Source organism: Pelodiscus sinensis, chromosome 5 (assembly GCF_052426305.1).
Source record: "Pelodiscus sinensis isolate ZL-2025 chromosome 5, ASM5242630v1, whole genome shotgun sequence".
Lineage (NCBI taxonomy): Eukaryota > Metazoa > Chordata > Testudines > Trionychidae > Pelodiscus > Pelodiscus sinensis.
Window position 1 is genome coordinate 132,368,948 of NC_143056.1, and position 21,987 is coordinate 132,390,934.

Below are 21,987 nucleotides of genomic sequence, written 5' to 3' on the forward strand. Positions count from 1 at the left end.
AGATGATGGAAAGCTGACTCTTTCCATGGAAAAGATAACTCCATGGAAGAGCAGAAAATTCAGGATTCTTCCTGCATCTCATGTTGTAAGATGGGCTACTTATAACATTGGCCACTCCTGGGCATTGCACATAGCAATTCTCTTCCTTCTCTTCCCAGGGTTTGGCAGTTGCTGGCTGCTCAACCTCTCACATGGAGATTTTCCCAATGGCAGCCACTTAACCCTGCCCAGCAGCCTTGCTGAGGTAGAGAAAAGAGAATGTGGATTCTCCCATGTTTTGTAGTGATGTCACACAGGCCAATAGGGCCTCCTTACACCTGCTATAGTCCTCAACTTGTGCCCAGTGAAGATGCTCAGAGCTTACCCGCACTGCATCCAGTCCCAGAGAATCAGGCCTCCCTGTATTGGGGAGCCCGTACTGGTGCTAACCCCCCAGTTTCTCCTCTGGGGGCTGGAGCATACAAAATCTACTAGGCTGGGTCCCCTAGGTTCTGACGTGCAAGGAGAATGTGGGGAGTGTCTTTCTCGTTCTCACTGTGGCCCCCAATTGAGGGTTTTTTCTGCTTCTAATTTGTGTGTGGTCCCCAATTTATCCCAAAGAAGGTTTCCCACCCTGGTCTAGAACCTCACGTGGCGTAAATCAGCGTCGTGCCTTTGAACTCCTGGCTGCCGAAAATAAACTTCAGCACCACAGACAGCTCAGCACTGGCAGACCTGGGGGAGTGAGCAGGCGCTCCTGGCTGGCTACTGGGCTTGAACCTACCTTTGCCCTGAGGTAAAGGGGAAGCATCAGTGAAGTCTGGAGACACCGTGCAGTAGCCTGGGGAAACTGAAGCAGTTTGGTGAGAGGGACATGGTGCTGTGTGGCTGCTGTTCTTAAGGTCCATGGGCTGGGATTTGAAATGGTATTTGGGCCACTGAAGAAGAGGCCTACAATGAGACAGCGGTTAAAGGGATCTGAAGTACCCAACAGCCCAACTGGAGAGCTAGAGTCAGGAGTATGCTGGCAAGACAAAAATATTCTCTCCTGATAGGGTTCTCTGGGGTATGGCCCCATAGCAGGGCAGGAACTCTGGGATACCTAACCAGAAGGGGGGTTTGGGAGAGGTGGGTGCTATGTTGTTACAGCCCAATACATAAGTAAATCTGTCCATTGGAGAGTGTGCTAGCAGCAACCACTTGTCCAGTCGTAACAATCTGGTTGAGCTATGGAAGAGAAAATGGTCTTCATGTGCCTGCACTCTAGGGATGTCACACCGAGGGGTGGGGGCTTCACTGAAACCTTCTTAATTCCTCAACAAATCCCAGTAAGGGTTCAGAGAGGGGAATATTTACTTGTTTAAACCTCTCCCCTTCCTGAAGGGCTGTGTTCTTTCCTTAGGGTACGTCTACACTAGCTCCCTAGTTCAATCTAGGGAGGCTAATGAGGGCGACCGAAATTGCAAATGAAGCGCAGAATTTAAATATCCCATGCTTCATTAGCATGTTCCCGGCCGGTCACCATTTTAGAAATTGACTAGCCCGAAGTAACTGCCCGCGTCTACATGCGGCAGTGAAATGGGATTCCGAATTAAAGCCCTAAATCGAATTCGCTGGTAAACCTCATTCCAGGAGGAATAACAGCTAATTCGATTTAGGGCTTTAATTCGGAATCCCGTTTCATTGCTGCATGTAGATGCGGGAAGTTACTTTGGGCTAGTCAATTTCTAAAATGGCAACCGGCCGGGAACATGCTAATGAAGCGCAGGATATTTAAATCTCGTGCTTCATTTGCAATTTCAGTCACCCTAATTAGCCTCCCTAGATAGAACTAGGAGGCTAGTGTAGACATACCCTTACAGAACAAGAGCAGAGGGATGTCAAATTTAGCAAGTGTCACTGTTGCAAGAGCCCTGGCTCTGCTGAATTTGGCCCCTATCCTTGGCACCCTTGAAAGGGCTTTTTCATGAACTGTCTGGGATTTGGAGCTAGATCCAGACCTCACAGAGATCAGACCAGAATTGAACAAGATTCTAATCCAGGTTAACTCCTACCTGGCCCACTCCACAGCTGGCCCCCCAGGGGATGATCCAATTGGGAGGGAGATGAAACACGCCATGAGCCATTGCCGTGGGTTTCTTTGGAGGTGGGAGAGATGGGAGTGAAGAGTTCCATGGTGATAGAATTTAAAGTGTGTTACTGTGCGATCCAAAGGCTGCTCCCACAATGTTATGATTGTGCTGCCTAGACAAGGTTATGGGTGTGGCTAGGCATTTCTGGTGTGCTATACAACAAGTGGTCCTCTCACATTTTATGTGTAGTATATGTCAATGGCTGATGTGTTTTTGTCTTGTGTTTCAGAGGCTGTAGCCTGTGGGGGGCTTGGTTTCTTTGTGTGAAGTTTTTGTGTTTTTTTCTTTTTATGTCTTTTAAAAATACACCTGGCAGGGTATCATCTGAAAATTATAATTGGTTTATTGGTATCACCCTGATAAACCATGTGCGGCAATACAGCATCTGAGGTTATAAGCGGACACTGTATGCTGTTATTAACTCCTGTTACAAATGGACGTCGGCAAACGGGTCTGTGGGAATCCATGGAATTTGCGCTGTGGAGTATTCTGCCCCCAGCCTCCTGCACAGACACCTTCTCTCCCCAGGCTCCTCTCCAAAATCTCCCCAGGCCATAATCCTCTATGCCCCCAGTTCCTTTGTCAGACACCCCTGGCCATAATCCCTCCTGGACCAGCCTCCTTACCAGACACACCCTGCCTTCTGGCCAAAACCCCTTCTGTCCCACGCTCCCTGGCCAAAATCCTCCCTACCCTAGCCCTCTGGGCAGACATCCCCTGCCCTCTGCCCTCTGACCAGAATGCTACCTTCCCCTTAGCTAGAATCCCCCCCTTCCCTCTGCCCCCAGGCCAGAATTACATCACTGGCTAGTCACCCCCTGACCAGGCAGCCAGCCTCCTGCCTTCTTGCCAGGCAGCTTGCCCCCTGGCCAGACTTTGCACCTCCACCCCTCCTGCACCCCACCTTCTCTCGCCCAGATCCTGCACTCCAACCCCATCCCATTCACTGGCAGCCCTGTCCCACACTTTTATCCCCTCATTATTGGCCCGACCCGGGAGCCTAATGGGCCCCACAAAATCCACTAACCTCAGTACCTCAGAAGAGTAAATCTGGCTCGAAGCCTTGAACCTCAGTCCTCCTTTCTCCACCTCCACTATGGGTCTGGATCACCAGGGCAGTGAGGTGTTTCAGTTGGTGGGCACATCAGTGAGGACTGGGTATTTTTTTAAGGGGTTGTTTTTGCTTCTTGCTTGTGTGGTCCCCATCTGACTTTTCTGGGGTCAGTGCCCCCCCCCCCACATAAAAAGGTTCCCCGCTTCTGCAATAAGACAAGACAATATTGAAACCGTCTGTGTTGGACATTTTATTTAAATAAAGCCTGGTCAACAAGCCCCCAATTGGAGCTCACCCCCATCTGGCTGTAGCATCATAACTCTCCTGTACCCCTGTACACACCAACCCTGAATCCATCATACACCTGAACCCCCTGCCCTGAGCCTCTCACCCCCCTCTTTCCCAGATCCCTTCCATAACACTCCTGCTCCTCCATACACCCCAACTGTTACCCAGGGTTCTTTCAACCCCAACCTCTTGGTAACTTTTACTCTCTGCGAGGTGGTGTCAGGAAATAATTCAGGGGAGACACGGTCGTCCGACCGATAAATGGATGGTACAAATAGGACAACACAGGAGTGCTTTCACTTAAAGCTAAGCTTTACTTAGTCTAAAGCACTTACACACACCTGCAACAGGTCAGTAAAACACCACACCCTTGATAATTACTGAAGTTGAGTGTGGCTCAAGGTTTCCAATGGCCAAGCTTCTGTCTGCCGGTGGGGACGGAGATGCATCCAGATGTGAAGCGTCCTCAAGGAGTGCTTGAGGCATCTCTCTAAGTGTTACCCAAAATTGCTCTCCAACTCAAACTTTCCTTCTCTATTTATCTGTTAGTATTACAATAACATGTCACTCAAAAACTTGTTAGGTAAGCACTTTGAAAAAGAAAAAAAGCATCTGGTGAAAGTGATGATCAGAAGAAAACCCTTGCCTAACTTTTTAAGAGTCTCTATGCCTGGGGGCCCTGATAGGTATATGTCTTAGGGAATTTAGAAAACTTCCTGTTTTTCTAAATGCATATCTCAGTGATTTCACTAGAGATTTGGGCCTCAGGAAGGACACGGGGTCAAGCTGCCCTCTCTGTGGCACTCAGACTCCCTTTCTTCCTCCTCTCTGATTATGGTCATGCTGAAGTTGCTGTCTAGTTCTAATTTTGGGCCTGTGAGCTAGGTTGCTAAAGTTTAAGCAGTAAGCAATAGTGTTTCAGGCACATTATTGGATTTGCCTAAATCTCTCCAAACACAACCTTGTGCCATGAGTCCATCAAACACCCAACCCTCTGCCCTGAGCCCCCTATACATCCCAGTCTAGACTTCTGCACCTGCACATCACCAGCCCCCTGCCGTAAGATTGACAGAAGACAGCCTGAATGCACACATGAAGTTGGATTTGACTAGTTATGATGTAAACTTCAAAGAAATGTGCAAAAAGACACAGCAGCAGAAGTCCCATTCAATAAAGTCGGTGAGAACAATTTTTCAGTTACACTGTCATTAATCATTATGTCAGTTATCAGTAATATGAAGTTGTATGTTTTCAGTCATGCAAATGGGCATATATGGCTCTTTGTTGACCACTTGTTCTGAATTTTGATTTAGTTTGGCTCTTTGGCTTCTTCCTGCTTCAGATGGTGTTGATGCCATGAGCAGGGAGGAAAGTAGGAAGACGACTTTTGGAGTACCAGCCTTCTCCACTTATAGGCCGAAAGAATTTAAGATCAATTTTTTTTCATATTTGTCCATATGGGTCCTGAATTAGTAAATGGTTTGAAAAATGCTGCTTCCAAATAGTTGGAATGAGAAGAAACAATTACAGGTTGTATATACCAGAAGTATTTGTTGTTGTTTCAAACAATTCCCGCATTGTAAAAAAAATATGTCAATTTTTCCTCAATGAATGGGGAATATAAAATGATAGTTGCATATGGTCATTTAAAAATGTTGTATTTACGATGCATGGAATTACATGGAACCTTGGGAGTGAAGTATCTTTCTACCTGTACTGTGAGCATCAACAAATATGGGAGCAACTTATCAATTCATTAAGGTTACCTATAGAAGCTAAGATGACCCAGTCTAGGAGTTTTGAGGGTTCAATCCATCATCACTTTAGTTCGAAGATATAGAAAGGGCCTTGAACTCAATGGCTCAAGAACCCATTTTTCAGATTGGCAGCATTAGGGAAGACTGAAAGAAGTGGGTTGATTTAGTTTGGAAAAGAGAAAACTATGCAGAGTAGGCATCCACACCATGCTGTCTCTTGGAAATGTTACCCTGGCTCTTACTTGTTTTAATCTGCCCTTAAATTACAATAAAGGACATTGTGATGGAAATCATCTTTCCCCTCCTTGTGCATGGACACAAACAATCTCTAAAACTAGAGCACAGAAAGAGCTAAAGAGTTGCAGCAGTGTGTGCAAAACTCCCATTGATTCAACCATAGAAATCACACACTTCACAATTGCAACTACATCATAAAACCAGCCTCCTTGGAAAGGGAGGACTGAATTAAGATGTTTCAAGAAATCCTTAGGAGTTTATTCATTGCTTTCCTCAGTGCGCCCTTCACCTCCGTGTTCCTCAGGCTGTAGATGAGGGGGTTCATCATGGGGATCACCAGTGTGTAGAACACAGAAGCTATTTTGTCAGTGTCCATGGAATAGCTGGAAGAGGGTCGGAAATACATAAAGAGAAGAGTGCCATGAAATATGCCCACTGCAGTCAAATGAGAAGTGCAGGTGGAGAAGGCTTTGTGCCGACCCTCGGCAGAGCGGATCTTCAGGATCGTGGAGATGATACAGACATAGGAGAGGAGGATGGTCACAACACTGGTCAGTACAATGTAGCATGCAAACGCAACCATCACAATCTCATTGTTGCGAGTTTCAGAGCAGGAAAGAGCCAACATTGGGGGCATGTCACAGAAAAAATGATTGATGATCGTGGAGTTGCAGAATGACAGCTGAAATGTATAGTATGTGCTTGTTGTTGCATCTACCAATGCCACCCCATACACCCCAGCCACCAGCAGATTACAAAGCCACCTGGACATGGTGATCCTATAGAGCAATGGGTTACAGATGGCCACATAACGGTCATACGCCATCACAGCCAGCAAGAGACACTCAATATCTTGAAAATAGAAACATAAATACATTTGCACTGCACAGGCAGAGTAAGAAATGCTTTTCCTCTCGGCTAAGAAATTCTGCAGCATTTTAGGAGCAATCACTGAAGAACAGCAGAGATCACAGAAAGACAGATTCCCAAGGAAAAAGTACATGGGGGTGTGTAGTCGGGGATCAGTCTTGATTAACAAAATCATCCCCCCGTTCCATACCAGGGTGACAACATAAATCAGTAGGAATAACACAAACAGGGGGACCTGCAGCTCCGGACGATCTGTCAATCCTGAGAGAATGAACTCAGTCACCACCGAGTTATTTCCATTCTCCATCTGATCTGAGCAAAGATTAGGCAGCTATTGTGATGTGGTGAATTTTGTAAACCTATCCCTTCTCTGTATCAAGTTAAATGAAGAAAAATGAATACCAATATGACCTGAAAGAAGGGCTTAGTCCACAGAGCCAGATGTTCACAGCTGGTCATTCCTGTTCCATACAATGCACACACTGTACACATGGAAAGATATACAGGTTAAGTATAGCACACATATGAATAATAATAATGTTCATTAATCTGAGAAGTGAACAAGAACTTGTGACTGTTGTAAAAGAATCAGGGTAAAAATCATCTGTCAGATGAGATTATTGCTTAGCTTAAGAAAGGGTGACATTAATGTGTGTCAGTCTTTCCACTCTCTTTGGGTACGAGGAGCTCTTTGGCTTGGCATCTCAATTTGGGATGCCGTTTGAGTGCTGTGCTAATTAAACTTTTTGGCACTTGAAAATGGCATTGAATGTAAACCCAGAGGAAGCACTAGCTTCAGTGAATTTGTAATTGCCTATTTTTCCAAACACAGAGATTTTTCCTTTAGCTTGTGGAGTAGGATCTGGGATCAGGTATTTGAATTGAAGATCCCTGCACTAAATTGTGCTGATCACCCTGGTGTCTGTGAGCCTGGCTGTGATGCAGGACAACAGCACGTACCTGCTAAGGAGCGACAGACACGGTGGAGTTTCCCCATCAATAGTAACTGCTAGTTTGGAGCATTCATGAAGTTATATATATAGATATGAGATCTATGGGACATGCTCTCTTAAGTACCTGGGAATAGCTGAGCTCAGAGCGACACAACTCCTCATTAAAGAGTTCAGTGAACCAAAGCCACCATTGGGGTTACTCATACCCTGGGGATTAATTTGGCCCACTCTTTCTGCCTGTGTTATGAAATGATGCAATTTGTGTCAGAGTTATGGAATATGATGCTAGGGATCTATGGCATCCCACTCTTTTCTGTTCCAGAAGGGTGCTAAGTAAATCTGAACAAACATGAAAAGTGTGTTTTGTTGTTTGTAGAGACCAAACTTAGTTATTTAGCTCAGAAATACCAGAGGGGTGCCTGTGATACCACCTCCCCCCATTCTCTGGCTTGGTCCAGGCTCCCAGACTGCACTCCATGCTCTATGCTGCATAATGGCCTCCCCTCTTGCTGAACTACTTTGGAACATGACCAGAGTCCCACAGCTGTGTCTTGGGGAAGAGGCAAGTTTGATAAGTTGATGGAACACTGATAGGTTCCATGGAAAAACTAACTCCATGGAAGAGGGGAAAATTTGAATTCCTGTGCTGTTCAGTGCTGGGATCTGTCCTGTATAGGATCCTTCCTGGATCTCATCTTGTGAGATGGGCTACTTATAACACTGGCTGCTACTAGGGATTGCACATAGCAATTCTCTTCCTTCACTTCCCGGGGTTTGGCAGTTGCTGTAATATAGATAAGCCCTGCCTGCCTGACCTCACACATTTAGATTTTCCCAGCGGCAGCCAATTGGCCCTGCCCAGCAGCCTTGTTGAGGTAGGAAAAAAAGAGAATGTGGATTCTCCCGTGTTTTGTAGTGATGTCACACAGGTAGTCAAGGCGTTCTTAGACCTGCTACCGTCCTCAGCTTGTGCCCAGTGAGGATGTTCAGAGCTTTCCCACACTGCACTGGTTCTGGATGTGGATAGACCCACTCAGTGGTGTAACCATCAAATGGGCACTGCCCATTAGGACAGGTCACCTGCCTGTGTACATGGAGGTCTCTACATTGGAGCCACTGGCCAGATCCCTAGCAGGTGTGAATCCGCTCAGCTTTATTGTAGCCAAAGGGCTCGAACTTCAATGGCTGTGAACCTGAGCACGTTTTCAACGATGAGCAGGGAAACAGGCCAACAGACCTGGTGGATTTAATTCACTTACCCCTTTAAATCAGTGCTGGATTGGTTTCTATTTGAGGTATTCTACCTGTACTTAGTGGGTGAGATTCAATGTTGTGTGATCTCAGAAGGTCGTACTAAGGATCTACAAAAATCTGTTTCTCCTCTCTTGGTGTTCACACCTCCAGATCAGCTGCTAGAATTGGGCCTCACCCTCCCTGACTGAATTAACCTCGTTATCACTAGCCTGAATATTTATACCTGCCTCTGGAAATTTCCACTACATGCATCTGACAAAGTGGGCCTTTGCCCACGAAGCTTATGCTCCAATACATCTGTTAGTCTATAAGGTGCCACAGGACTCCTTGTCGCTTTTGCAGATCCAGACTAACATGGATACCCTATGGACACAAAAATCTGTGTAATTTGACATAGAGTCATAGATGTCAGTGGTCTGGAACAGGCACGGGGAACCCCAGGCCGAGGGCTGGATTCAGCTCTCGTATTCTCTCTATCCAGCCCCAGAGACTCAGGCCCCCTCACATTGGGGAGCCTGAACTGGTGCTAACCCCCCAGCTCGTCCTTTGGGTCCTGGAGCGCACAAAATCTACTAGGCTGGGCCCCTCTAGGTTCTGATGAGCAAGGAGAATGTGGGGAGTGTCTTTTCCTTCTCACTGTGGCTCTCGATTGAGGGTTTTTTCTCCTTCTAACTTGTGCGTGACCCCTGACTGATTTTTCAGTGGGCCAGTGGCTCCTGACCCAATGAACATTTCCCACCCCAGTCTAGAACCTCCCATGGTGTAAATCAGCGTCGTGCCTTTGAACTCCTGGCTTCCTAAAACAAACTTTAGCACCACGGACAGCTCAGTGCTGGCAGAACTGGGAGGAGTGAGCAGGCGTTCCTGGCTGGCTGCTGGGTCTCAAACTACATTTGTCCTGGGATAAAGGTGAAGCACTGCCCATTAGACTGGATCCCTTCACTGTGTACATGGATGCGTCCCCATTGGAGTCATTGGCCAGATCCCCAGCCAGTGTGAATCAGAACAGCTCCATTGAAGCCAAATGGCGGGATCTTCAATGGCTGTGAACCTGAGCACGTTGTCAACCACAAGCAGGGATTCAGATAAAGAGAAATGGTGGATTTAATACCACTCACCCCTCACATCTAGACTGGATGGGTTTCTAAATGAGAGGATCCAGCTGTAATTAGTGCGTGAGGTTCCATGTCGTGTGGTCCCAGAAGTAAATACTAGAAATCACAAAACTATGGAAAATCTGCCTCACTTAATGAGTCAATCCACTAACCGACGTGGTTGAAGGTGACAGAGCTTTATTGAAGCTGATGGTCCAGATCCCTAGTTAGTTCCAATCAGTTCATCACCACTGATGGACAGCTCAGTGTTGGCTGGACTTGGGAAGCAAACACATAATCTTCATAAGTACAAAAAATGAGGAAAGCATACCCGAGATCAACAAGCTGGAGTGAAACAGGCGCTTCAAATTGTGCTAAATTACTTCTCAGTTCAGTTTCATTTAAAAAATCACACCGGACATAATAGGGCAGTAGTGTTACATTTAAAATACATAGTGGAGATGCTTATTTTTAGTGTGAAAATATTACTGTATTTTAAAGGGTTTTTCTAAAATGTGATATTTGTTCCTTGTCAAGTTTTTTGAAGATCTGTGGATTGGCCATGAATTTTTTAAGTGACTAGAGACTTTTTTATTGGTTTTTGTCCAAAATGTCCTGTAATGCCTTTTTTATCACTACATTTTGTGTACTATATATATCTATTCATATATAGATCGATTTGAAGAGCCAAAATAGCTGTGGAGAGAGTGCAAAGAGCTACGTATTATATATCTATATCTATATCTATATCTATATCTATATCTATATCTATATCTATATCTATATCTAACTGGTTGGCCACCCCTGCATTAGTGGGGAATATATTTCAATGGCTGATGTGTTTTTGTCTTGTATTTTGGAAGCCTATGGAGAGGCTTCATTTCCTTTTGTGAACTCTTTGGCTACGTCTAGACTACTCTGCCAACGGAGCCACATAAAATAGTTTATTCAGCATAGTCATTATTTAAATCCCTGCTTCATTACCATAAAAATGGCCACCACGCTGTGCTGATGATCAGCTGATCTGGCACCATGTGGCAGTCTAGACACAGCGCAGTTGATAAGGGAAGTCTTTGTCGACCACTCCGGTATGCCTCGTGAAACAAGGTTTTCTGGAGTGGTCAACAAAGGCTTCCCTTGTCGACCGCACCACGTCTAGACTGCTGCACTGTGCTGGATCAGCTGATCATCGGCATAGCATGGCAGCCATTTTTATTTTAATGAAGTGGGGATTATTTAAATCCCCGCTTCTTTGACTATGCTGAATAAACTATTTTACATGGCTCTGTCGACAGAGCCATGTAGTCTAGAAGTAGCCTTTGTGATGTAATGTTTCTTTTTATGTCTTTTTAAAGTATTCCTTGTAACATGCACAGGCTGTCATCATATGTAAATGTTTTCCTGTCCATCCTGGTTGCTGGTGATTGCTGGTTTTAATTTAAGAAGCAGTGGATGGATTTAAGGTGAAAAACATGAGACCGGCCTCATGTTTGAGGTGCCAGTAAAATATGGGGTAAGCTGATGGCCGTGTACATAATTTTCAGTGTATCTTCAAATAGGGAATCCACCCAGTTCCCTTGAAGAGTTAAATATTCAGGACTGGAGTCTCTGAGTGATGTCATTAGCTCATGTGTGAGACCTACATGGTGAATCTGAAGAATATTGCATGACTGTATAAAATGAGGGGTGGATTCACCACTCTTTTACCTATAGATTTTACACCACTGTTTCTCTTGCGCGTCTTAAAGTTTGCATATTTACTTTCTCTCTGACTCAGCTCTTCATCTGAAAAATGGAAATGATTCTGCTCTGGCCTAACATGGAATTAGTGACAATAAATACGATAAAGATTTTGAGGTGCTCTGAGATACCACATTGATGAGGGTCATATAAAGAGCTACAAATATTTATGAACACTTTAACATGGCAGACAAGTCCGGTTACTCAAAGACACACATGTCCAAAGGGAGGCAGTAAGAATTTAAGATTCACATTTTCATATTTGTCCAGATGTACCATGAACTAGTAAATGCTTTTAAGACCCTGCTTCCGAACAGCTGAAATGAGAAATAGTACACAGTGTACAGACCAGAAGTTTTTCTGTTTTTCACACAATTCTTGTATTCTGAAAGAAAAATGTTAATTTTTCATCAAAGAATGTGGAAAATAAAATTATAGTTGCAAAAACATATGGTCATCATAAAAAATATTGTGTTCATGATGAATGGAATTATATGGAGGCTCCAGAGTGAAGTATGTATCTACTTTTACTGTGAGCATCAACAAACGTGGGAGCACATTATCAATTCATTAATATTGCCTACAGAAGGTAAGATCACCCATTCTGGGAGTCCTTTGGGTCCACTCCCTTAGCCCGTTAGTTCCAAGATATAGAAATGGACTTGAAATCCAAGTCTCCGTAATCCATTTTTCAGATTGTCAACATGAGTTGCAACAACCAGGACTCTAGAAATGGGTGAATTTCTTATGAGGTAATAATGTCCTATTAAAAGCAATGCAATTTTGGTTGACCTGAAACTTTTCATAGACGAGTTACAAATTCTAGATTAGCTTTGTCCCAGAACCAGAGAGTGTATGGGGGAAGGAGAGAAGATTTAGGTCACAAAGCAGCCAAGTGGAGAAGTTGGTGATGGTTGCGTCCTCCCTTTACTTGGCACTAGACAGAAGCAGGAAGTGAATATAAAGTTGTGCTCTTGGGTTTCCTGTATTTCCAGAGAGAATCCCAGCCAGGGAGCAATCTGCAATTCAGCTGTGAGACGCTCTCTATCTCTCCTTCCAAAGTTGTTCTAACTAATTAAATAGCCATTGGAATAAAAACATGAAGCTGAGCATCTCACTGACTAGATGGGTTCCACTAGTAACCAGTCAATAGAATCATTCGCCTTTTTTTTTGGTCCTTTGATTCTTCCCATGTTTTATTCACATCACAATATCTCCAAGAGGGGAGACTGAGGCTATATCTACACCACAGGCTACATCAAGACTGCTGTGATAAACGAAGCAGTATTTGTTTAGCCAGCATGTTGAAGATGTGCTTAGTCAGTGGGAGAGTACTTGCCCATCAATGTCTGTACTTCCATTCCTTCAGAGACTGTGTTCCGTCACAGATTCTTATCAAGACTGGTCTATGCTGATTCTGTCAGATGATTGAATTTGCACTACTTCTGTTACACCACCCTCCCGTTAACACAGCATGGAATGGAGTCTGTTGTAAATCAAACTGAGTAATGTCTGTGTGAAGTGCTATAACTTAGATAGAATTGCAGCATTGGCATTGGCTGTTACTGAGAAACTTCCAGGACAGTATAAAGGGTTCTGCTCAGAAATGTTTGAGACCAGTTCTGTTTAATATCGTCATCAGCGCTACACAGAATAGCGTAGAGAGAGCTCCAATAAAGGTTGTAGATGACACCCAGCTGGGTGTATTGAAGGGTAAGATGAGAACTCAAAATGATCTTGGCAAACTGTCGAAATGACTATAGGTAAATAGGAGGAAGTTTAATAAGGACAAATGCAAAGTGCTCCCGTAGGAAGGAACAATCAGTTCCACACACACAAAATGGGAAATTACTGTTTAAATAGCAATAGAAATGTAGCCGTGTTAGTCTGGGGTAGCTGAAGCAAAATGCAGGAAAATGTAGCACTTTAAAGACTAACAAGATGGTTTATTAGATGATGAGCTTTCGTGGGCCAGACCCACTTCCTCAGATCAAATAGTGGAAGAAAATAGTCAAACCATATATACCAAAGGATACAATGAACACATATGAAAAGGACAAATCACATTTCAGAACAGGAGGGGGATGCGGGGGGGGGGGGGAGGAAGGAAGGTAAGTGTCTGTGAATTAATGATATTAGAGGTGGGGAGAGTGGGATGTCTGTGAGCTAGTGGTATTAGAGGTGATAATTGGGGAAGCTATCTTGGTAATGGGTAAGATAGTTTGAGTATTTGTTCATTCCTTCCCGGAGAGTGTCGAATTTTAACATGAATGACAGTTCAGAGGAATCCCTTTCAAGTGCAGATGTAAAAGGTCTTTGTAGCAGAATGCAGGTGGTTAAGTCATTGAGAGAGTGTCCTTTCTGGTTGAAATGGCAAGAAACCAAGTGAGTTATAAGATCAAGAACACATATTCCAGCGCATCCAGAAATATAATGTATGCTATCATGTGCCGAAAGTGTCCGTCTGCTATGTACATTGGACAAACATCTCAGACACTTCGCCAAAGGATTAATGCCCACAAAACAGATATCAGACAAGATCACAAAGAAAAAACAGTTTCTTGCCATTTCAACCAGAAAGGACACTCTCCCAATGACTTAACCACCTGCATTCTGCTACAAAGACCTTTTACATCTGCACTTGAAAGGGAATCCTCTGAACTGTCATTCATGTTAAAATTCAACACTCTCCGGGAAGGAATGAACAAATACTCAAACTATCTTACCCATTACCAAGATAGCTTCCCCAATTATCACCTCTAATACCATTAGCTCACAGACATCCCACTCTCCCCACCTCTAATATAATTAATTCACAGACACTTACCTTCCTTCCTTCCTTCCCGCCCCCCCGCATTCCCCTCCTGTTCTGAAATGTGATTTGTCCTTTTCATATGTGTTCATTTTTTTAATTGTATCCTTTGGTATATATGGTTGTGACTATTTTCTTCCACTATTTGATCTGAGGAAGTGGGTCTGGCCCACGAAAGCTCATCATCTAATAAACCATCTTGTTAGTCTTTAAAGTGCTACATTGTCCTGCATTTTATTTAGGGGTCATAGTGGCCCACAGACTATATACAATTCAAGAGTGCAACACTGATGCAAAAAAACCCAAAACACAAATATCAAAACCAAAAAAACCCTGTCATCCTGGGATGTATTAGTAGGAATGCTGTAAGCAAGATACAAGAAGCTATGCTTGCACTCTACTGCATTCGAATTATGACTGAATTGGTACATTGTGTCCAATTCTGGGCACCATACTTCAGGAAAGCTGTTGAAAAAAAGTTCAACAAAGGGTAACAAAAGTAATTAAAGGTCTACAAGACATGACTTATGAGAAAAGACTGAAAGTACTGGGTTCATTTAGTCTGGAGAAGAGAAGGCTGAGAGAGGACATGAGATTAGATTTCAAATAGGTGAAAGGGTGTTACAAAGAAGAGGGAAAACTTTAAACTCCTTAACCTCTGATGGTAGAACAAAAGGTAACGGGTTAAATTGTAGCAAAGAAGCTTTAGGTTGGACATTAGGAAAAACTTCATCATTGTTATTATAGCTAAACATTGGAGAGGTTGTGGAATCTTCATCTCTGGAGATATTTTCCTGTTGGGAAAAGTCTAGTTAGTGCTTGATTCTGCCTTGATTGCAGGTACCTGGACTAGATGACCTCTTGACATCTATTCCAGTTCTACAATTCTATGAATCTAGGAGCGAGCAAGAACTCATAGCGAACCCTGGTAATGTAGCATCATTATCTTGTATTTGATATGACTGAACTTTCTCTCTGTTGCCAGACTATTATGTATTCAGTTCAGTGCAGACTGTCACACAGCAGGAACCCACACCGTGCTCTCTCTTCAGAATGTTACCCTCACTCTTACTTGTTTTGCTGTGCCCATAACTTACAATAAAGCTCATTGTGATGGAAATGACCTTTCTCTTCCTTATGCAGAGACACAAACCAAGTGACAATATCTACAACCACCCCACAGACCACATAAAGAGATGTAGAGCCTCAGGAGATTGTGCGAAGTCCCTTTGGTTCAGGCATAGAAAGCACATACTTCACACTTGCAACTACAAAATAAAACCAACCCCAGTATCAAGAAAAGTTTGGACTGAGTTAAAAAGCTTCAAGAAATCCTTTGGAATTTATTCATGCCTTTCCTCAAGGCACCCTTCACCTCTGTGTTCCTCAGGCTGTAGATGAGGGGGTTCAACATGGGGATCACCAACGTGTAGAACAATGACGCTATTTTGTCGGTGTCCATTGAATAGCTGGAGCTGGGTCGGAAATACATAAAGAGGAGAGTGCCATGAAACATGGCCACTGCAGTCAAGTGACAAGTGCAGGTGGAGAAGGCTTTGCTCCGGCCCTCGGCAGACTGGATCCTCAGGATGGTGGAGATGATATAGACGTAGGACAGGAGAATGGTCACAACACTGCTCACTATAATGAAGCATGCAAAGGCAAACATCACAATCTCATTTATGCGGGTATCAGAGCATGAGAGCGCCAACATTGGAGGCATGTCACAGAAGAAATGATTGATGATCGCAGACTTGCAGAATGACAGCTGAAATGTATAGTATGTGTTTGTCACTGCATCTGTCAATGCCACCCCATACACTCCAGCCACCAGCAGGTTACAAAGCCACCTGGACATGGTGATCCTATAGAGCAATGGGTTACAGATGGCCACATAACGGTCATATGCCATCACAGCCAGCAAGAGACACTCAATGTCTTGAAAAAAGAAACATAAACACATTTGCACAGCACAGGCAGCATGAGAAATGCTTTTCCTCTTGGTTAAGAAATTCTGCAGCATTTTAGGAGCAATCACTGAGGAATAGCAGAGATCACAGAAAGACAGATTCCCAAGGAAAAAGTACATGGGGGTGTGGAGTCGGGGGTCAATCTTAATTAATAAGATCATCACCCCGTTCCACACCATGGTGACAACATAAATCAGTAGGAACAACACAAACAGAGGGACCTGCAGCTCCAGACGATCTGTCAGTCCTGAGAGAATGAATTCAGTGACTTCCGAGTGATTTCCCTCTTCCATCTGCTCTGAGGATAGATCAGGCAGCTACTGTGATGTGGTGGGTTCTGTAAACCTATCCCTTCTCTGTACCAAGGTAAATGAAGGAAAATAGACGCCAATATGATCTTGAAGAAGGGTTTAGTCCACAGAGCCAGCTGTTCACAGCTGATCATTCCTGTTGTTCCATACAATGAGCACACTGTATACATACAAGGACATACAGGTTAATCATACCACACACAGGAACACTTCTCTTCACTAATCTGAGACGCAAACAAGAACTTGTGACTGCTGTGAAAGTGTCAGGGTGAATATCATCTCACTCGGACAAGATTATTGCTTAGCTTTATGTGTGAGATTAATGTGTGTCAATCTTCCCACCCTCTTTTGGCAAAGGGAGCTCTTTGGCTTGGTGTGTGCGTTAGGGGTTACATTTTTGTGCTGTGCTAATTAAGCTTTTCGGCATCTGAAAATGGCGTTGAATGAAAACCCAGAGAAAGCACTAACTTCTGTGACTTTGTAATTGCCTATTTTTCCAAACAAAGAGACTTTTCCTTCACTTTGAGTGGTTGGATCTGGGCTGAGGTATGTTGTGTTAGAGACCTTCAATTTAAATCCTGCTGATCACTCTGGTGTCTCTATGGGTGTGTGGCTGTAAGACAGGACAATAGCACGTACCTGCTGAAAAGAGAGAGACATGGTGGTGTTTCCCCATTGACAGAAACTGTCAGTTTGGCACATTCAGGAAGTTTTATACTGAGATCTGGGAACGACGTAGCATTATTCCTGAAGCAACTGGGAATACCCGAGCTGAGAGAGACACTACACCTCATTAATGAGCTCAGGGAACCAAAGCCACCATTGGGGTTACTCATACCTAGGGAATTAATTTGGGCCACTCTTTCTTCCTAGTGTTACTAAATGATGCAATTTGTGTCAGAGTTATTGAGTTTGAGGCTAGGGATATATGGCATCCTACTGCTTTCCGTTCACGAAGGGTACAAAGTAAATCTGAACAAAATGGAAAGTGTGTTTTGTTAAGTATCAGAGGGGTAGCCGTGTTAGTCTGAATCTGCAAAAGCGACGAGGAGTCCTGTGGCACCTTATAGACTAACTGAAGTGTAGGAGCATAAGCTTTCGTGGGCAAAGACCCACTTCGTCAGATGCATGTAGTGGAAATTTCCAGAGGCAGGAATAAATATGCAGGCCAGGATCAGGCTGGAGATGACCAGGTGGATCCAATCAAGGAGGATGAGGCCCACTTCTAGCAGCTGATCTGGAGGTGTGAATTCCAAGAGAGCAGAAGCTGCTTTTGTAGTTAGCAAGCCATTCACAGTCTTTGTTTAGTCCAGAGTTGATTGTGTCAAACTTAAAGATGAACTGTAGCTCAGCAGTTTCTCTTTGAAGTCTGGTCCTGAAGTTTTTTTGCTGCAGGATGGCTACTTTTAGATCTGCAATTGTGTGTCCAGGAAGATTGAAATGTTCCCCTACAGGTTTTTGTATGTTGCCATTCCTAATATCAGATTTGTGTCCATTGATTCTTTTACGTAGGGACTGTCCTGTTTGGCCGATGTATATAGCAGTGGGACATTGTTGGCACATGATGGCATATATTACGTTGGTGGATGTGCAGGAGAATGTACCAGTGACAGTGTGGCTGATCTGGTTAGGTCCTGTGATGGTGTTGCTGGTGTATATATGTGGGCAGAGTTGGCACCGAGGTTTGTTGCAAGGATTGTGTTTTGTTGTTTGTGGAAACCATACTTAATTGTTCCGCTCAGAAATACCAGAAGAGTCCCTGTGAGAACACATCCCCCCATTCTCTGGCTTGGACCAGGCTCCCATACTGCACTCCATGCCCTAATCTATATGTCCTCTCTTCTTGCGGTACTACCACGGAATATCACCAGTGTCCCACAGCCATGGTTTGGGGAGGAGGTGAGTTTGATAAGTTGATGGAAAGCTGATAATGTCCATGGGAAAGATAACTCCATGGAAGATGGGAAAATTCAATTCCTGTGCCCTTTAGTGCTGGTATCTGTCCTGTATAGGATCCTTCCTGGATTTCATCTTGTGAGATGGGCTGCTTATAACATGGGCAGCTTCTGGGCATTGCAAACAGCAATTAAATTCCTTCACTTCCCGGGGTTTGGCAGGTGCTGAAATACAGCTGAGCCCTGTCTGCCTGACTTCTCACAGGGAGATTTTCCCAGTGGCAGCCATGGGGCCATGCCCAGCAGCCTTGTTGAGCTCTGGAAAAGAGAATGTGGATTCTCCCCTGTCTTCTAGTGACATCACACAGGCTTAGACTTTCTGCATTACTCAGCTTGTGCCCACTGAGGATGCTCACAGCTTCTCTGCACTGTCCTAAGTCTGGTGGACATGGATAGACAAGCTCAGTTGTGTAACCATCACATAGACACTGCCCATTAGACCCAGTCCACTACATGTGTACATGGATGTCTCTCCATTGGAGTCCTTGGCCAGATTCCCAGCTGGGAATCTGCACAACTCCATTGAAACCAAAGGAGCTGATGATCTTCAGTGGCTTTGAACCTGAGCATGTTTTCAACCATGAGCAGGGGGAATAGGCCAAGAGACATGGTGGCTTTAATACCACTTCAAATCAAGAGTGGATGGTTTGTAACTGAGATGTTGATTGGAATCGATGGGTGGTGTTTAATGTTCTGTGCTCTCAGAAGGTTGAATTAGAAATCAGGGATCTGCAGAAAATTTGTGTAACTTGACATAGCCTTATAGGAGTCAGTGGTCCAGATCCCCAGCTGGTGTAGATCAGTGTATTGCCATTGAACTCCTGGCTGGGGAAAAGAAACTTCAGCACCATGGACAGCTCAGCACTGGCAGCACTGCGGGAGTAAGCGGGCACTCCTGCCCTGCGGTAAAAATGAAGTATTCGTGAAGGCTGAGGACACTGGGCAGTAGCCTCGGGCACTAAAATTAGTTTTGTGAAAGGGACATGGTGCTGGGTGTCTGCTGTTCTTATGGTCCTTGGGCTGGAGTAGCAGTTGGGCCACTGAGCAAGAGGCCTACAGACAGCGGTAAAAGGAATCTGAAGTACTTAGTGGCCCAACTGGAGAGCTCAGGTGAGAAGGACACTGGCAAGGAAAACACATTGGATTTCCTGGGGTATGGCCTGATAGCAGGCCAGGGACTTTTTAAAGACTGTGGACACCCACCAAAAGGAGTGTTTGGGAATGGTGGGTGCCCTGCTGTCACTGCCCAATAAATAAGTAAATGGGTCCGTTGGAGATTGTGCTAGCAGCAACCACTTGTCCTGCTGCAGCAATCTGGTCATGTTAGGGAAGAGAAAATTCTCTTCATTCCCCTGTGTTCTCGGGATGTCTCACAAAGGGGTGGGGGCTTCACTGAAACTTTCTTCATTCCTCAACAATTCCCATTGAGGGTTCAGAGAGGACCTGTTTAAACCTCTCCCCTTGCTGTGTTCTTCCCTTACTGAACAAGAGCAGAAAGATGTCAAATTTAGGAAATGTGACTGATGGAAGAGCCCTTGTTCTACTGAATTTGACCCCTGCCCTATGCACCCTTGGAAGGGCTTTTTCATGTGCTGTCTGGGATTTGGAACTAGATCCAGAACCCACAGAGATAAGACCAGAATTGAACAAGATTCTAATCCAAGTTAACCTCTGCATGGTCCACTCCACAGCTGGATCCCCAGGGGCCGTTCCAATTGAGAGGCAGATTAAAGCCACTATGAGTTGTTGCTGTGTGTTTCTTTGGAGGTGGGAGGGATGGGAGTGAAAAGTTTCATGGTGCTAGAATACTTTCATATTCCCATCAAATTGAAAGCATGTTAACGTGTGCTATCTTGGGGCTGTTCCCAGAAATGTTTTCTGATTGTGTTGCTGATTACAGAGGGTTATGGGTGTGACTACAGCGTTTTGGTGTGTTTCACAGACAGTGGTCCTCTCTCCATTTTTGTGTTATATATTTCAGTGGTAGATGTGTTTTTACCTTCTATCTTGGAGGAGTTTTATTTCCTTTTGTGAGGCCTTTGTGTTTTATTTTTTTATTGTGATGTCTTTTAAAAATATTTCTTGTAACAAAGTGCATAGACTGCTGTTGTGTGTAAATGATTTCCTGTCAGTCCTGGTTGCTGGCTGTAATTTAAGAAGCAGTGAATGGATTTAAGGAGAAAGTGTCTGTGGTGGGAGACAGGCCTCATGTTTGAGGTGCCAGTAAAATATGGGGTAAGCTGATGGCAGTGAAAAAAAATTGCAGATATTCTTCAACTAGGAAATCCACCAAGTTCTCCTGAACAGTTAAAATTCAGTACTGGGGTCTGTGAGGGCATGTCTATACTAGCCACCCTAGTTCGAATTAGGGTGGTTAATGTAGTCATTCGAACTTGCAAATGAAGCCCAGGATTAAAATATTCTGGGCTTTATTTGCATGTTTCCGGGCGCCGCCATTTTTAAATGCCCGGTGGTTCAGACTCCCTGCCCGTGGCTTCACGCGGCACGGGCTACGTAGTTGGAACTAAAGCCCCTAATTCAGACTACCATTACTCCTCATTGCAGGAGGAGTAACGGTAATCTGAATTAGGGGCTTTAGTTCGAAAAAAACTATTGTTTTTTCAATAGTTTTTAAAAGCATTGTGTTTTATTCACAATGTTACAACAGGGCAGATAAAGGGCATATCTCCATTACTTGCTAAATCAACACTGCTGTACGAAATGAAGCAGTGTCTATTTAGCAGGCATCATGAAGACATGCCAAGTCAATGGGAGAGCGTTTTCCCATTTGATGTCTGTCCTTAGACTGTAAGGCTGCATCTAGATTGGCATGATTTTCTGGAAATGCTTTTAACAGAAAAGTTTTCCGTTAAAAGCATTTTCGGAACAAAGCATCTAGATTGGCACGGACGCTTTTCCTCAAAAGCACTTTTTGCGGAAAAGCGTCCGTGCCAATCTAGACACACTTTTCCGCAAAAAAAAGCCCCGATCGCCATTTTCGCGATCAGGGCTTTTTTGTGGAAAACAATCCGGGCTGTCTACACTGGCCCTTTTGCACAAAAGTTTTGCGCAAAAGGGACTTTTGCCCAAACGGGAACAGCATAATATTTCCGCATAAAGCACTGATTTCTTACAGTAGGAAGTCAGTGCTTTTGCGGAAATTCAAGCGGCCAGTGTAGACAGCTGACAAGTTTTTCCGGAAAAGCGGCTGATTTTCCAGAAAAACTGGCCAGTCTAGACACAGCCTAAGGGAGGCAATGTTCCATGAAGGATTCTTCTCAGGGCTGGTTTACCCTGACTCTGTCAAGTGATCGAAGTTACATCACTTCTGTTAGGATACTCTCCCGGTGGATACTGCTGCAAGTCAAGCTAAATTGCATCTACTTGAAGTAGCATAGCTTAGATAGATCTGCAGCACTGTCACTGACCATCCATGAGAAAGATCCAGGACAGAAAAAGCCCAGTCACCAGGGTACTGTCCAGCAATGTCTCACAGTGAGGGATCAGTTCTGCGTCTGTTTCTGTTTAATATCTTCATTAGTGATTTAGATAATGGAACAGAGATTGCAGATTACAAAGGT

The 21,987-nt window shown here is 44.3% G+C and overlaps 2 protein-coding genes across 2 annotated transcripts; both read right to left on the reverse strand.

Moving 5' to 3' along the window:
• Positions 1-5,685: 5,685 nt before the first annotated feature.
• On the reverse strand, positions 5,686-6,624 carry LOC102450443 (olfactory receptor-like protein OLF2). The gene has a single exon (XM_006133566.3). It carries the CDS (start codon positions 6,622-6,624, stop codon positions 5,686-5,688), a length of 939 nt encoding a protein of 312 aa, XP_006133628.3.
• An 8,870-nt stretch (positions 6,625-15,494) lies between these two features.
• On the reverse strand, positions 15,495-16,433 carry LOC102450201 (olfactory receptor 8U9-like). The gene has a single exon (XM_006133565.3). It carries the CDS (start codon positions 16,431-16,433, stop codon positions 15,495-15,497), a length of 939 nt encoding a protein of 312 aa, XP_006133627.3.
• Between the last annotated feature and the right edge of the window lie 5,554 nt (positions 16,434-21,987).